At 41.1% G+C, this 17,537-nt stretch overlaps 3 protein-coding genes across 14 annotated transcripts in view; 1 reads left to right on the top strand and 2 right to left on the bottom strand.

Annotated features, from left to right (window-relative positions):
- Positions 1 to 2,557, bottom strand: part of Zip48c (Zinc/iron regulated transporter-related protein 48C) — a 35,503-nt gene extending 32,946 nt beyond the window's left edge. The window contains exon 1 of one of the 3 annotated variants that reach the window (XM_071704658.1): positions 1,920 to 2,557. In XM_071704658.1, the coding sequence (XP_071560759.1) occupies positions 1,920 to 2,027 (108 nt within the window). In that variant the 5' untranslated portion in view covers positions 2,028 to 2,557. The remainder of the gene's footprint in view (positions 1 to 1,919) is intronic. The other 2 variants (XM_071704660.1, XM_071704659.1) reach the window with 2 other exon arrangements.
- Positions 2,558 to 2,719: 162 nt separating this feature from the next.
- LOC139771698 (uncharacterized Golgi apparatus membrane protein-like protein CG5021) lies at positions 2,720 to 5,279 on the top strand. Its single transcript, XM_071704661.1, has 5 exons — positions 2,720 to 3,290; positions 3,788 to 3,864; positions 3,946 to 4,180; positions 4,712 to 4,966; positions 5,062 to 5,279. The coding sequence occupies exons 1-5, from the start codon at positions 3,276 to 3,278 to the stop codon at positions 5,125 to 5,127; spliced, it is 648 nt and encodes a 215-aa protein (XP_071560762.1). The 5' UTR covers positions 2,720 to 3,275; the 3' UTR covers positions 5,128 to 5,279.
- Positions 5,280 to 5,405: 126 nt separating this feature from the next.
- Lar (tyrosine-protein phosphatase Lar) overlaps positions 5,406 to 17,537 on the bottom strand; it is a 382,201-nt gene continuing 370,069 nt past the window's right edge. For all 10 annotated transcript variants that reach the window (XM_071704655.1, XM_071704649.1, XM_071704648.1 and 7 more), the window contains 7 exons: positions 15,158 to 15,297; positions 14,375 to 14,577; positions 14,123 to 14,289; positions 12,483 to 13,843; positions 12,171 to 12,397; positions 10,279 to 12,085; positions 5,406 to 10,190 (listed from right to left, as the gene is read on the bottom strand). In XM_071704655.1, coding sequence (XP_071560756.1) covers positions 10,122 to 10,190; positions 10,279 to 12,085; positions 12,171 to 12,397; positions 12,483 to 13,843; positions 14,123 to 14,289; positions 14,375 to 14,577; positions 15,158 to 15,297 — 3,974 coding nt within the window. In that variant the 3' untranslated portion in view covers positions 5,406 to 10,121. The remainder of the gene's footprint in view (positions 10,191 to 10,278; positions 12,086 to 12,170; positions 12,398 to 12,482; positions 13,844 to 14,122; positions 14,290 to 14,374; positions 14,578 to 15,157; positions 15,298 to 17,537) is intronic.

Raw genomic sequence — 17,537 nt, 5'->3', positions numbered from 1 at the left:
AATAGATTCGTTTCGATTGAAGTTAGGCAGACTGAAGTTTAGTTGAAGTTTTGACGATAACCTTGACGATAAATTTCTGCATATTGGGTATTTTAAGTTGAAGTCCACAGGAGTCCTGGACTAGGTATGGACAGTTTTAAAACAATCATGATCAAGTAATATGACGTGTTTTAATATCAAAAATAAATATTGATTAGATTTCGAAGGAAAAAACATAGAATTTCTAGAGAAGAGGATAAGAATTGTGTGTGGGTAAGAGTTAAAGAAAGACGAGATAAAATTAAGTTCTATCCGACAATTTCGTGAAGAAGTTAAGAAATTACTTCCTATCTTTAAACTTGAAACACGGATAGCACAATAAAAGATGTAATATTATATTAAAAATACGATACGGCAAGGCACACATATTATTTGTTAGAAAATTATCTCCAAGAAGTATCGAGGATATTAATATTAAAGCAACCACAAACACACACACACAGAGTTATTTTAGTATAAGTAAACATCCTACATACAGAACTTCGAAATTAGAGTAGTTGATTGAAAATAAATTGGCACATATAATAATTTTTTTATTTCGACAAAAATCAACGTAAATTCCAACAAAAGCACCTTAATAATTTCTGTAATTTCAAACAAGAAATTTGTATCCGTCATTTTGACGAGGTTGGTTATTTTAGTGTTAATAATTTAAAAAATCTACGATTCCAGTCGCAACACAGTAATGGAACGGCCGTTAGCCTGATGAAACAAGAATTTGTTATTACTTTTACTGAAGTTTGCCGCGCGTGTCGCATGGGCCCGCCCAGACCGGTTACGCGCAAAATTTAACATCCGGAACGTAGCGATACGGCTTCTCGTTTTTTTTCTCCGTATCGTCGTTCGCGCGACTTTTCCGTCCATATGGATCGTAGACGGCCGCGTGCAATCCGCGTCTGGATGGAAACGTGAAAGCGTGCGCCACGTATATACGACTCTCACCAACGATACATTCAACTCGTGTCTCGTACGCGCGCGCGAATTAAATCGCACGAAGGAAGCGGCGGATTACGCGGGCCCGCCAATCGCCGCGCGCCGTCAGTGGCGGCGGCGGCGGCGGCGGCAGCTGCGATTTAATCGAAGCAGCGAATCTAAATTTAAATGCAACGAAGGATCGTGCCGGAATAGTCTTGCTTACGCAAATGACCGGCGTTTTTGCGTCCGTCCTGCAAGAGAAACCTCATCCCTTGAGGATGGTCGGCGATCTGTCGACGATTGAAGTTGGATATTTTGCGCGCGTTGGAAAATATCGAATTGCGATATCGTTGACATTTTCAAATGTCATTGATTAAGGGGTTTTAATTTTATTTTTACAAAGAATTTACACACAAATAGGAAGAAATGTCAATACGAGCGTGTTTATTATACGAAGTTGCAAACAGTTTCTTTCCACATCTGTACATAACGAAAATTGAATTAGCTCAATTTGATTAACCAACACTAATTAGCCTTGGTTTTCCAATAGGCTTGCATTTTCAACTTTTTCGTATTTGGAGTAAAGAGATTAAAATCAAGGTTTTCAACGCAAAAATAGAGAGCAAATACGTTTATTACTTTTCGTATTTATATTTTTTATCCTCGAAACAAGTGTTGTTCAGAGAGAATGAAACAAAGGTGTAGAAAGTGCAGCTGAAAGACGCGCGTTTGTCACGGAGGAGTGCACGGCGTGCAGTTACTGCAGTTGAAAACTGGGCTTCGAATGTTCGCTTCGAAGATGCGAGTTTCGCGCACGGGCGGATGCGCCGGTAAGGTTAAGTTCTCCCCGACGGCGACGATTCAGGCTCGGATTCGACGCGAACGGCGTTTCGGACGTGGGGGAGCGTCATCGTCAACGGGGCACGACCGGGATCCGGGAGAAGAATTCACCGCTCGGTACTCACTTGTTTCCCCCGAATGACGACGACGAGCGCGGCGCCGGCCGCGGTGAGAGCCCACGTGAACAGGGTCCCGAGGAGCGCCTGGGTGATCGGTGAGTGATCCTTGAGCATCGCGGGTACCCTCCGGTCACATCGGGCGAGAGAGACTTAACGATCGGTCGACCGTGTCCCGCGACGAACGACGAACTGCCAAGCCGGCCGACGGATGCGGTATACGTGAGACGCGGCGGAGCGAGCGAGCGAGCGAGCGCGTACGCGGCAGCCGAACGGCGCGGCGCGAGATCTCCGGTTGCGGGTTGCGGTACTCCGGTCTTGCCGTGCACTCAGTCCCCCGCGCTGCTTATCTCAACCACCGCGCGCGCAACCACCGACGCACGAGCGTCGAGTCACTACCGCGTCGGCACGTCCTCCAGCCTCCTCAGTCCTCGCCGCCACCCGTTCCTACTACCACCAGCACGTCCAGCACCAACGTCACGGCCGTACGCGTGTTGCCACCGCCGCCGTCCGTCGTCCCGCCACCCGCCACCACCGCGGTAGGTACGTCAATCGCGACTTCCGAATATCGCAGGCGCGTAGGCCGCGGTGTTACATGACATTACGTAGCACGCACACACGCATGTCTCTCGCCGGTTTTGGCCGGTCTCGAAGCGATTGCGTCGTATCTGCATTGTTGATCTGAAATTCGGCTGTCGGATCAAAAGGGACGTCTCGCGTCTCGATTGGAATTAAAAGATAAATGATTGCGCGATTAATAGACAAATAATTCAGTAACAGTTTAGAAAGTAATTAATTTACGAGTTGGATTTAATTAATTCGAATATTTAATTCGAAGCCAATACCGAATTGTCCGAATTCAAGTTGAGTTTCAATCAGGAATAAATTAACTCGAATTGGATTTGAATATCCTCCAATTCAGTGACATTACGCCGCGAATGACGCGCGCTCCGTACATGCGCGACAGATCGGAGCGGCCAATGAGGGCGCTCGTCTCTCCCGCGCTCGACCAATCGCCGCCGCCGGCCGCGTCCAAGTCCAGAGTCTCTTCGCGCGAGCGAGTTCGGCTGGTCGCGCGACTTTCGTTCGTGTCGGCGGCGCCGGCGCCGCGTCTCAAGGTTCCGTCCGCGCCGGTTATTAACGATGTCAAGGCGCTCGCCTTGATCGACAATGCCCCGACGGTGAAACGGAACGCGAGAGCGTGGTCGCGACGCGTTTTGAGGGAACAGCGCGACTCTTGCCGCCGTTGACCTGCGACCGCGAGGCTGGCGAGGCCAACCACCACCACCTTCCATATTCCACCATTTCCACCCAGCCCAGCAGACGACGCGCCGTCGGAGCCAAAGCCAACGTCAACGTGCAAACATGGCGTCCGCAACGGTAGGTGCAAAACGCCGCGATCCTCCGCGCGATCGACCGCATACTGACGCCACATGGCTTTTTTTTAGTCGTAGTGCCTAACCCACGAGGTAACCGATTGTAGAGCGAAATATAAGTGTCGTTTCGTTACCGGACAGAGGACCGAGAGTAATAATTCTAGTCGGCGAGATAGGAAGGTCGTCACTCTGACATTCGCTTGCGCATTTCCGTACGTATCCTAGCGTACACCTAGGAAGGGTTTGTACATCGGTAATCACGCCCTTTGCGGAAGCGAATGCGGGTGTTTCTCGGGGTTAAACTTCGCGTCTCGTTCTTTTTTTCGCTCGTTCTCTCTTTTTTTTTGGCTTCTCGAGAAACGCAGATTACACCTTCGAGTTTATTCGTTCACGTAACGTCATAATAATGCAATCCACGAATATAATTCACGCATGATAAATGGAAATAAACATGCATGCTCGATACTCCTTTTACCGAATGTCTCGCGATCTCGTTTATAGGTACCTTTACTGATGGATGACGATACGATTGCTTTCGGAGAGGAAGAGGAGGCCGCCCAGAATGCCAACAGGCTTAAGTACTATTAACGAAGATATATCTCTAAATGGAAGTGCGCCATACTTCTGTAAGATAAAGTGTTGTCCTCTTATAATTCTAGACACCCGTACGTTACGCTGTTTCACTTGGCCTTCAGGATAGCGGCTATAATAGTTTATTTGTTTTGCGGTTTGTTTTCAAATAGTTTTATAGCGAGCTTTGTAACAGTGGTACTACTTTTATCGATGGATTTTTGGACCGTTAAAAATATTACGGGAAGATTAATGGTCGGCCTTAGATGGTGGAATTATGTGGATGACGATGGCAAAAGTCATTGGATTTTTGAGTCTCGAAAGGTTCGCTTATTGTATACACATTTATGTATATTTTGATTCATGTCATTACGTATACAAGTCTCTGATTAACAAGAAAGTGCCTCTTTTCTACCTCTTTTGGCGTTGTGACGAGAAAATCATTTAATTCTGTATTTTAACGAGATATACGAAGCCTATGTCATGTTATCACATTTTATATCACATAAGTTCCACTTACGTAGATTATATTGAAATGTAGCTTTCAATTATCGAGTATATTTTTTCATTTGTCACGTTCCAGCAAACGCTGATTTAACTGGATCGAGTAGTTCAAGGTTTACCAGCTGTTATATTTTTATGCCCTTGGCACTTTCTAAAACTATTTATACGCATTATTCAGATTATAAGTAGGTAGTTACCTGACAAATTTATGTCCCAGCTGCTGTTTTGTTATTTATAAAATAAAATGTGTAGAGAGTAAAATATACATACATAGCTTAAATGACGTAGCTTACTTAAATATGATTTTCACATGTGTAAATCCAATTGTCTGCTATGTGCCCTGTGTTTCAGGGTGTACAACAGAACCGTATTAATGCGACTGAGGTGCGAATCTTTTGGTTGGCCCTGATCTTATGCCCACTTTTTTGGTCAATGCTATTCATTGCGGCATTATTTGGTTTTAAATTCAAGTGGCTTCTCCTCGTTTGCATTGCCATAGTTTTAAATGGTGCGAATCTGTATGGCTATATTAAATGTAAAATGGGAAATGATCAAAACATTTCAACGGCCACAAGTGATTTCATCAGGAAACAAGTGTTGCAAAATGTATATATTTTTACGACACTAAATAATAGTTTTCTTTTTGTACTTAGGTATTATTCTTACTTAATTCATTTTGCTCTCTCTCTCTCTCTCCCTAGGTTACTTCCATAATGAGTAGGAGTCCACCAACGAATAATTCCACTCAACCAACTAATGTAATATAGATTTATAAATTTTGAAACATTAATGTATGTGTGCGTGTATCATTGAAAATTTATATTCACATGATAATTTAATATTTGCAAATGTTTGTACATACAACGTTAGACAGTATCTCTTTTAAGTATTATATAAAATAAACCGTTATCAATCTTCACGTTCTATATTATTGTTATTTGACGAGATGCCTGTTTATCCATTATCCAGTCCGTCGTTTTCCTTGACGTCACCAAAAGTGGAAGGGTTAAAATAAATACTTATATTTTAAAAAGAAGGAAGCATCTTTTATGTTAGCACTAGTTTATTAATGCCGCAAGGCAATACATAATGTACACGTTATTTTTCCTTGTCAACAGGACTCTTCCTATTACACAATATTTATTTTGTATAGTTGTTAATTAGTAACATTGCATTTATCATGTTTTTACCTCAGCCTGTTGTATTCTTTCTGGCAAGAAAGTATCACAAAATAATTTCCCATTCTTTCAACGATATTTAGTATTTGACTTATTCTTTGCATTTAAATTCATATTCTTCTTCGGATCCGCGTCACTTTACTGATTCATCTACAGATGAATTTGAGAGGCGATCTTATACACACAATAACAAACTCGCTATATTGCACGGAGCCTATAGTAGCCGATTGTATTTTATTATATTATCAAAACTGCTCCGAAGACACGCGCGAGTTGTATACGTTTTCAAGAAGAAGAATACAACAAACCACATATCGTTTGCTATACATTTTAGATCATTAAAAAATTATAAAGACTAACAAGGGTTACGGTACTAAAATACAACATACACGAAAGTTTCGGAATGATACAAAAAACTTAGTGTAACATTACAATTATTATGTTATAATATAAATGTACGAATATTTTGTGGACTTCCTTGTAGCAGTAAATTTTAGTGAGTACAGTTTAACGATATCAATTTATAACTAGTAGTATATTTATACAATAATTCAATTTCGTTTTTTTTTTGTAACATATCTTAGCTTGGGACTTTAAACGTGAAGCCATTAAGAAAGTTGGCAAAGTACATGTGTTGATAATAATTACATTGAAATTTCGAAATTTATAAGTTCCTCACGAAAGTTCTGCCAAGTTTAACGCTATTAAAACTTAATACGCTTTACAGTATTCTAAGAAGACTCTTTAGTGGGATGAAACGCTCAATGATTTGTTACAGATGAATACTTATAATAATGATTTGAAAGTTATTTTTAGCAAAAGTCTTTTTCTCTTTTTAAGAACATTATAATAAAAACCACAGTGTGTACACGGCGTTTGACTTTTAAAGTTTAAAAGCTACTGATTTTGCCTTCTTGAGAAATGATCCCACAGCGAGAACTACTTCATCAAAATTAGCAATTAAAATAATTTTGCTTCGTGAACTTGGAATGATTAATTGTACAATAACGAGATAAAAATATTTCAATGGAAATAAGTTAGTGTTATTTACAGATGAAACTTTCCAATGTACAACTTATAATTGTTCATATATCATCCATTCTTATATCCTAATGTCCTAAAACATATTGTTTTGCGTTTTGTGTTTAGCGTTTTCAGTCATATGTTGCAAGAGAGCTGTTAAACGTTATCCAGTCATACACCATGTATAACATTTCATTAACAATGTCTTGAGGAGTCTAGAGGAGTGTGAGTCTTTAAATACCGATTACAGTCTTCAAAATTATGCATACGAAAAAAAGAAATAAAAATATTGGTGAAACCTTTCCTGCCGCTTGAAAATAATCGCAACTTAATTTGCTTGAAAACGTTTAGTAGGAGCATGTTATATAAAAATTTTTGCTAAAGCAATGTTTGTAATAAACTGAAATTATAAGAAAAGCAATTATATAAAAACTATTGTATGAATATATATTTCTTTCAAAATAAGATGCTGCATGTTAAAGTAAATACCTGCTTATGGTTTCATTCTGAAGGCCAAATATTAAGTCGTAATAAAGGATCTACTGCCATTGCCCCAGAAATATTTAACGTGATAACTTAAAATACATCGTTCATTTAAAATGTTACTGTTATGTAATGAACTTTGAGACGTAAGGCAAATCGTAGTTATTTTTATAACTAGTATTATTATGCATTATTATAAGTAATACTATAATTATTACCGTTATACTATAAATTAATGAAAAATGCCATGGGGGGGTTGTAATGGTTTAACAGGCAGTGAAAAATTGGATGTAATTACTTATATAATTACGTACATTTTAATATAAAATAAATTAAGTACTTTTTCAAGCACAAAGTACATGATATTAAATGCTATATGAAATGACCCTCAGTTTGTTAAGAAAAGAAAAAAATATAACACTAAAGCGAATAAGTAATTTTTTTTTCAGAATCCAATCCATAAAGGAATACTCTGTTCGAAAGCCGTTGTATAAAAGTACATTTGTTAAATGCGATAAGTATAATTAAAAAAAAACTCTACTTAAAAAAGTATTTTAAGAAGTGTAAAAATGGTGAATAAAAGATATAGAGAGAATACAGGTAGATACAACGTACTGAGTAGATTACACATTTTTTTGTTAAAACTTAACACGGTAGTCTGGAAAATACCTATATCTTCTTAAACATCTTCATGTCCTTATGCACACTCGCATCTCTTATGATATTTATATATGTATATGTATATCTATGTATATATTACTTATCATTTTATATATATATTTATATAATGTTACTAATGACAAACGGTGCAGTTATGTACATTTAGTCACAGTTCCTAACCCTCGAACCACAATAACTAATGGAAAAAGGAGTATATTCGAGCAAAATTGTATAAAATCGTGTAATTGCATTCTTGTGTGGCATTTCACATGTAGTTTCAACATATTAGAAATATTTCATAGGTATAGAATCGTTATAGCCAAAAGAATGCCAAAAACCAGAAAAGATTCTTGGTTGATAAATTACTTTATTTAGATGACGTTACGTTCCTTATTGTACATATACCCTTTTTTAATTGGTATTTTCTAAAATGTTGACTATAAGATATATTTGCTATACCAAATAGTATTACCAATAGTATATCATGTAGATTTCGAAAGTGTAATCGAGCGCACAATTATTGTCCTCGTAAACTGGAAAGTTTGCAACTTTAAATTGCAATACGTGTATCCGAAGTCGTGATTAATATACAAAATGGATAATGTCACGGTAAAAGTGAATAACTCGCGCTTTTATAAAATTATCTACGATTCTGTAGAATCACTAGTCATGTTGATAAATGCGTAGGAAAAGACATTCGAATATATTATTAATTCGCCAGTACAGCCAATGATTCTATAGAATTATTAGAAATCTTATAGAACTACCGAATTAAATATTCTCACCGTAACAAATATATCATGTAGCGATGTTCTTCGTTATATGTTCTTGGCATTGATCTGGCATTTGAAAAAGAAAAGGTATATATTACAAATGTCGATGATTTCACGTACAATGAACAATGAATACTCAACGTAAATTTGATTTTAATATAAGGTACTCTCGTAAGCCAAAAAACATTGAACCGATGCAAATGTAATTGAATTTATGACTATCTATTTCAATATATTTGAATGGCAAGTAGAAATATTCGAGGTAGAAGCTACGTTGGAACTTTGTACATAAGGGTATCGAGGGCTCGGGAGAACAGTACACGAATTCAACATACAGTGCTTCTATTTAAATTAGTTTTTTTTCTCTTCTTTTATAGAAACGTGCGCAAATTCACTTGCGCACCTTTCATTGAATAGGCACCGTTTCCTTTCATCCTTCTTTCACACACTCGGGTCCTTCTTTCATCCTCATTTCCCTAATGGCGTCGCTTAATCTATCCTTAAAAACAATTTCTTATAATCTATCTAACATTATTATAATGAGAAGATCTCTACTGTTCATAAGTGAGTACAGCATTAATAATTGTCAATTTGGCAGTATGGCAATTTTTTTTTGTTTCTTGTGAGCGGAAATTTTCATCTCTCTCTTTCTTTCTTTATTTTGTAATGGCTACAGAAAGGTTACTCGACTGGTTTTTCAATCCATTTTTCTTTCTACATTAGTAAGTACTCGTGGAATATGCCACGTACGGTGAATGGTAGGTTCTTATTTTCTTGATGTGCGTTTCACACATGCAATTGATTGTGCATTTCGGTACTCTCTCACAGACATGGACGTCGACATCGAGACCATTTCGTTCCTCTATGCAATTCGCTATTGAAGGAAGCACTCTTAAACCTCGATAAACAGGAAAGGTTTTGATCTTCATTGTCTTAGTTTGTAAGAGATACTATGCACGGAAAATGCACCATGTTTCAAGTGGGAGAGATATGGTCGTAATATTTTCAGTCTATCTTAAAATTAGATTATCTAGACCTTAAAAAATGCTTTTGCGAATGATCGACTTGACAATGGGATATGTTCCAATTTACTAATTCGCGAATATAATCCTACGCGATTATGACAGCTCGTAATTTTGATTACATCGTCGTACTTAGCTGATTGATTCTTCGACGTGAGAGAAAGGCCGGGGAATTAAGAATCCGCTTTGTTCGCGTAAAAGAAAAGAATGTATCTACGTGACACCGTACGATCGCTCGTGGAACCACGCGTATTGTACGTACTTCTAAACGGCAGTTTTGACTCGCGTCACCACGAGAGAACTTTCAAATCTAGTTTCTAAAAAGAGATTAGCCTAAACCGAGTGCTTCTCAGCACGGGTATTTGCTATATCAGAAGTGAAAATTTCCGGCATATTTGCATTTACTGCAACACCATTGACTAAACATTTCATCTCTATATTAACTGCCCACGACACTAGTAATCGCGTTGCTCTACTGTATTTGTCCTTGGAAGGTACGAGTATGTCACACGACTTTATTGTACTAGACACGTCGTACTTTTGCTCTCTCGATATCTCTCTCGCCTCTTTGCCGGTCTCGCTTATCCCTCGACAGATTCCTCTGCTCGCGAGTGTCGGCTTGTCAGTTGGCGTAATGATCGAAGGAGCCTAAATACTCCAAACTAGCTCGATAGCAGAACTGATATTGATCCTGTGATAAGAATATCGCAAATGAGATATCACGCAGTTATATACATTATAAATACTTTACAAAGCATTGAAATTATGAGTTTACGAACCTCGGTTTGAACCATAGCTGGACGTTGCGTGCGTAATATTCTCACAGTTTGGAATATATCGACCACACCTTCGTACTGCATTCGCTCCAATACGATGCTAAGCGTTATGAAGACACCCGTCCTTCCCACACCGGCACTGCAGTGCACGGTGATCGGTCCGTCCTGGCCGAATTGTTCCTTCGTTTTGTGCACCTGTCCAATAAAGTCGATGAAACCATCGCCGGATTTCGGCACACCCTGTTCCGGCCAGTCGATGAACTGGAATTGCCTGACCGTGCGACTGGCCCCGTCGCGCGCATCCGTCACCTTGAACTCTCGCAGAATGTATTGCGGCATGTTGTACTCCGCGATCGGGTCCACGACGAAGCATTGATAACGGATAGATCGATCGGACGGCCAGTACTGGTGGCACTTCTCTCTGCCCATCTCTTTCAATTTCGTCAGCATAACGACGATCGTGGAATTATGCTCCCACAGCATACGCCAGAAATCGTCAGTGGTGTCGCACAGAGGACCTTGCGTAGCTATATAGGCGCCGCGATAGCGATATCCATCGATCAGGCTCGCGTTTATGTAATCAGATCCTTCGATATTACGTTGCGGCTGTAGGCATACTCTGGTGCATTCGTAAGGCAGAATATGGACCAATCGATTCTTGTGTTTATTACATGGCAGGTTCGCGGATATAAATCTGGTCGAGTCAGCCTTGATGTTGGAAAGTTTCTTGAATTCCAGTTCCATTCCAGTTATATTGTCGATTTCCGGCTGCATGAGCTTTTGAATGTGAGAATGTAGATTTCTAGCCGGTACTTCCGTGTTGCCGCAAATCACCGCCTCCAGCAGGGCATCGTGAATGAAGATGTACTGATCCTCCGTCTGTACCATGTAATTCCTCTGAGCACGTAGGCACGTGACGTGGCCATAAATGTCGATCATTTTCTCGTGTTTGATTCTTTCTAACATTGAGTCTATCACGATGAAACAGCCAGTTCTTCCTACGCCCGCGCTACAGTGCACCACCAATGGTCCACTGTCGGGCACATTGAGGGATCTAACTCTGCGCAAGAACTGCAAGAACGGTGCGGGGTGTTCTGGCACGCCGTGATCGGGCCAAGCTGTAAATTGCAGCTGCTTTATCTCCCGTCGCTCGGAATAACCTGCTCGGCAAACCTGGAACGTGCGAATGCAGTAGGTTGCCAGTTCTTGAACATCGCTGATGGTCACAGTCATCTGTCCGTAAGTCTCGGATCCTCTGGTAGGCCAATACTGATCGCACTTTATCCTCGTTCTCTCTTCCAACTTTGTCATCATCACGATCGTGCTGGTGCGCAATTCCCAACACATGCGCCAGAAGTCTCCGAACGTTTCCTGCAACGGTCCCTGGGTAGCCACGTATGCGTTCTGCTTTCTGTAACCGTCGCAGTAATTGGCGTTGATATAATCGGAGCCCGGCATACCGTCAACTGTCTGAAGGATTACTCGCGAGTGATCATACGCGATTACATTGGCGTAACGATTCTTCGACGCGTTGACTTCCATATTGGAATGGTCCCACGTGAATTGTTGGCCAGGTTCTATTGACTCATATTCTTGACTGAACTTGAGATTGTCATTCGCTTTCAGGCGTTCAATGTGATTGCCTAGTTCGCTAATAGGAATCGGTGGATGTGAAATCATGCCAGGGGTTTGGAAATTTAGTCGCCGCATTTCGACCGGATCCGACGGTGCGTGATTAGAGCTTATATCTGCTGCCATGAGCGGTCGTGTAACGGCTGCTTGATCCGGTGCTTTACATGGCTGTCTTCGTCTGAAATAATTAAGAGAAATTAGATATGCATCCACAATTCAACCGTAAAAACTTTATCTATCTTTCATTAAGAAATGCAACTTACTTTCTAATAACGAATAAAAGTACAAGGCAAACGCTGACCATCAATGCCGCGATTATAGGACCAACTACCCATACCATGCCTGGTTCTTGACCGCTAGTTTTTACAGAAACTTCTGGGTTTCCATCCGGAGGCGTGTTAGGATTTGGCCGACGTGGTGGCTCGCCGGGAGGTACTTCCCTCATGTCCAGAGACAAATATTCAGAAAACGGTGACGATGTGTACAAATGCTGAATGAGATATTTTATTCATAATTACAGACTTATTCACAAATAAATTATATAAAAAATACTCGAATAGCTCCTCGTATCTTACCTTTCGTGGAGTATCGACTACGGCTCGTACGAATATTCTATAGCGCTTATTTTTGGCGAGCTTTCGGTTTTCATATCCCTCGTAGATGTCTCCGCTGCCTAAATGAAACGTATACGGAATGTCTCTATGTGGAAACTTAGCAGCTATATAGGGCGCACTTTCTCTTTCCTGCTTAGCACCTTTCCCGCTGATCATATCCTCAGTCAGTTCATCCGGCTGTTTATTGACCGTGCTCTTGTCTTCGGGCACAACGATGAGATAATAGTGCGAGATTGGGCCATACTCCTCGGAAGCTTGCGGTAGGATAACTTGAATGTCCTCGCCGTTGACCACACCGTAGAAGTCCGGCTTCACCATCGGCTTGGGCGCGGCCATCTGCGTAGTAACTGTAATCTTCGCCGGTGGTCTGTACTGACCGTCGCGCGGTACAGCGCTCACGTTGACATTATAAGTCGTAAATGGTTGCAGCTCGTTTATTGTCGTACTTGTGATTTGAGGTTCCAATAGGATCTGTCTGCGGGGCACGAGCTGTGTTTGCGTTATACCTTGAGAATCCACAAACTCTTTAACAGCATCAAACGAGATTTTGTACTTCATCGGAGTCAGTCTTATGGGTGGGGTCCAGGAGAGGGCCATCGAGTGCGTCGATGAATCCGGCGCTCTGAGGTTCAATGGTACGTCCTCCGGCTTCACCTTCACTGTTACTTTCTCGCTGAGTCTTCCGAGGCCAGTCTTGTAGCGCGCCGCTACTGTTATAGCGTACTGCGTGAACTTCTCGAGATTGATCAGATCCGCCGATTCCGTCAGACCGACACTCTTTTGCTTCCATTCATCGAGATCTTCCACAGCGGTTGTTGTGTAGAAAATCTGGTAACCGACGATCTTCCCTCTGTTCGGCACCGGCTCCCACCATACCTCCACGCTGGAGTCCGATGTGGCCACGGCTCTTACGGACATCGGAGCTCGACCGATATCTTTTTCCGTCATTATCGTGATTTTCTCGGAGTACGGACCGCTGCCTTGCGATGTGTGCGCTCGCACGTGAAAGACGTATTCAGTGTTCTCCTCTAGATTGGTGAATACCGCTCTCGTCTTGGTCGTGTTCCTATCAATAGTGGTAGAGTGATCGTTCTTTTTGTTGAATTGCACGTCGTATGCGATTATCTGGCCATTTCTGTGCTGCCGAAGCGGTTTGTCCCAGGTCACGCACACAGTATCGGGAGTTTGAAAGAAGTACGACAGGTTCGTCGGTGGCCCGGTTGGCTCGCCTTCCGGGCTGAACCAATACCGTACGGTCTCTTGACCAAAGCCGATGTCATTCTTGCCCGCTACTCTGAACTCGTAATCAACGCCTTGTTCTCCTACAGATTTATTATTTGACAAATAACTCATTAAATGGAGGGAGGTACAAGTAACTTCAAAATTATCTAGTAAATTGAGCAATTATAGTTATTATCGTAATAAGTATAATATCACATCAAACGTAAAGAGAAAACTAGGTAAAGAGAAAAATATATGTTATGTATCTTGAAGAATATTCAATACGAAAATCAATACTGTTTTTATATGACATGGAATAATAATTTTTATACAATACAGGCTATTAATAAAAAAAAATAGTGCATGTTAATTTTTCTCACCGAGATCCGTAATTTTGTACGTATGCTGACGCGTTCCCTCGATAAATTCCTCCTTGAGCGTTTGATTTTTTATACCGTACCGAATACGGTATCCCAGCAGGTTACCGTAGATTTGAGTAGGCTGGGCCCATTCGAGCTCCAAGACATCGGGGCCTCTGCTCAGGACTCTGAGAAAATATAACGTCCATAGAATTCGATTCGAATTGTTTATGAAGGTACAATATTTCGTAGCTTCAAATAGGCGATTCTTACTTTACGTTGACCTGTGGTCTGTTTGGTACACCGCCCGGCGTCCTGACGTGTATCGGTACCGAACGGTCCCCGTCTCCTTTTCGCGTCAATGCCGCTACCTGCACCGAGTATCTCGTGTCTGGTTGCAATCCGGTGATGTTCACTTCTAGCACGCCGTCATCGTGTACGTCTCGACGTATCGGTTCGTTCAATAAATCTTTCCCCTGAGAAACCATCATAATTTGTACTGCGAGTCCTCGCCCTTACCTGTCTAAGTACTTGCCATTGTTTTCATTTAAACTTCATTTCATTTAAGCATTCAAAAGAAAGATATTGTTAACAAATGCTGATAATGTCAGATAATAGAGTTTCGAAATTATATATAGTTTTTTTCAAATTTTAATTTGATTGTTACATTAAAAATATAGGAAAATTTAAAAAAATACTTCGACAATTTTTTCAAATCACTTTGTGGGATGGATATTTTAATATTTATGAGACTATACTTGAAATAGAACTATATTCGTGATATTCTTCACAATCTTCCTAATAAATCGTCAAAATTTGTTTATCCGTTATGAAATATTCTATAGAATCGCTTTAAAGATCTTAGTATCGTGTTACTTAAGACGTATATCCTATTAATACTTGAACAAGAACTGGGAAGGATAAAGGAACTCGCGATAATATTACACGTGAATAGAGAGACGATAGTGAAGGTAACGGGTTTTATCAGGAAGTTTCGCGTAAGAGCCCAAAACTTCTAACGCTACGCTATTGATCGTGCAGCAGCCGCAAACTGACCTCCTCCCTCACTTCTTGCACGTGTATATGATATCCCCGTATGACGCCGTTCTGATCTTTCGCTTTCGGCGGCTGCCACTTGACGTGTATCGCCGTCGAGTTGATCGGCGTGACTTTGACGTCCTGAGGATCCCCCGGCACTGTAACGCAATCCATAATTAATTCGTGCACTTTACGCTCGTCCGACGCTCACACTCACAGACACACGCCCATGTACACCCACAGACGTACGCGGACAGGAGATAATAAATAACAAATTTACTAAACCTGAAATAATAAATAAAAATATCTTTGTGTGAAATTAAAGAGAAACACGATCGAAAAATGAGAAACGAAAGAAATCAAAAGAGTATGTAAGTCATTCACAGTCTGTCCTGTCTGCCGGAAGATCATTATGTCATTATTTACATTCCAGAAGCGAAAGAACAACGTGAGAAGCGATAAGCGTAATATGTCGGTAGCGACAAGGTACCTTTGTCATACGATAAAACGTATTTAGAGAAAGAAAAGCGAGAAGTAAAATCGGTCTTTATACAATGCGAAAACGTTTCCTTTACATTTCGCGACCGTCCATCCGTCGTCCAATTCGTCGCTGTAAACGGGGTGGAAAAAAAAGTAGTTGACAGCGAGAACGAGGTAGCAGTGAGATACAATCGAAAAAGGAAACGAAAGTATCCCAGCGACTGCGGCGGTTGCAGAGAGAAATCATAAGTAAAATAAGGTTCGCGAACGAAAGAGAAACGGTAAGGTAAAAAGAAGAACAAGAAGACGAAGAAAATAGTGGAGAAGGTAATTACATGCCGCCAATCACACACGGACAAAACGACGTACAAACAATATTACGAGGCACGTTGGTACCCCATGCTCTATGCCCCTGATACGATTACAATCCTCCATTTGAATACCAATAATGCTTTTTTCTCTCTTTTTTTTTCAATTATTTTTTTTTCTTTAGCCCGCGCGCATACGGTTCGACTTTGCATATACAAGCGCGCGCGCGTAGACACGGTAAAGTACGCGGTAACGTTGGGCACGATAACACAGCGGCAATATTGGAGAGTCCATGACTTGAGAGACCAAGTAGATAGTTAGTTGCACGCGAGTTTCCGCGGAGGCGGTTGCGAGGGCAACGAGTACGCTCGCCGGGGGACGAAAGTTGCCGCAACGACGACGGCGACGACGGCAGAGTCGCGGAATCTTGCTCCTCGAACGGATGCGAGGTAGTGGCGGGGTAAATATACACACGTTGCCTATTTACAACGTTTATTTACAACCACGGCCACTGCACACGACTGTTGGAAGTTAGAGAGTACGCGACGGTGCCACACGGCGTATTTCGCGTTAACCCCCGCGTTAACCCCCTTCTGACGTCGGGATGCCAGGACGTCGATGTTTCGCGAGACGAGTTAACTCGGTTGTTTCATGGACGGTCCAGTATTCGTCGTAATTCGCTAAACGGCTAATTGGCGCGGTTGTGAGAGAGAAATGGGAAACGTAAAACGTGGTGAGAAAAATAAAAATTCAGATAAAAAACCAGCACTGCCTAATACCTACTTCCGCACGATATATATATATAACAGTAGAAGCAGCTCTACGGCGGAGGGATTCGCAAAAAATGAAACTTGCGCCGCAACGAAAGTACATACAGAAAATTCCGACGCAGAAAACTGAATCGTCGTAGCGCGAACTTGATGAGAAGCGATTGGAAGATCGCGTGCTCGCTCTGCTTCTAGCTCTCGCATGTATACACAGTCAAGTAAGATCAAGATCACACTTACAACTTCGCTATGTAGCGCAAAAAACAAGGGTGGCGAGCGCGCGCAGTCGCAGCGTTATAATGTATGTAATATGTTCCTCAAGATTATATTATAATATAATTCACTGGCTGCAGCAAAAAAAATTAGAAAAGACAAAAAACAACTGTAGGACGACACTTCGAGATTAGACTCTCTCGACAGACAACAAAATGAGAGTGTACATATGCAAAAAACCAGACGGTGACAAAAAGGAAAAGTGAAACAAAAATAGACGGTATAGAAAAATGTCATGGCACAACTCGAGACGAGCTAAGGGATACTCACTTTTTTCAGCTGCGCCCCAAAAGTCGCCAAAAAAGTGGGAAAAAAAACTCGTAAAAATTCGTGTCAACTTCGCACGTACATTGAGTAGAATTACAGTGTAATGTAATTTAATTAATCTTTAAGGCATATCAATGGGTAGCACACTACTGATTATCATCAAAATTGGCCCTCTCTATTATATAATAACTATATTCTCGATTTTACGACAAAAAAAATATATATATATAGACAGAGATCTCGTTTATCCTTTTCTTCTCGAAGCAGGCACGCGTTCGCATTCGCTCGATTTGGTCCTTTCG

Source organism: Temnothorax nylanderi, unplaced genomic scaffold (genome assembly GCF_030848795.1).
Source record: "Temnothorax nylanderi isolate EJ_2023f unplaced genomic scaffold, tnyl_v1.0 TNYL_tig0043_pilon, whole genome shotgun sequence".
Lineage (NCBI taxonomy): Eukaryota > Metazoa > Arthropoda > Insecta > Hymenoptera > Formicidae > Temnothorax > Temnothorax nylanderi.
The sequence above is the reverse complement of the archived record's forward strand: the minus strand, read 5'-3'. Positions and strand labels throughout refer to the sequence as shown.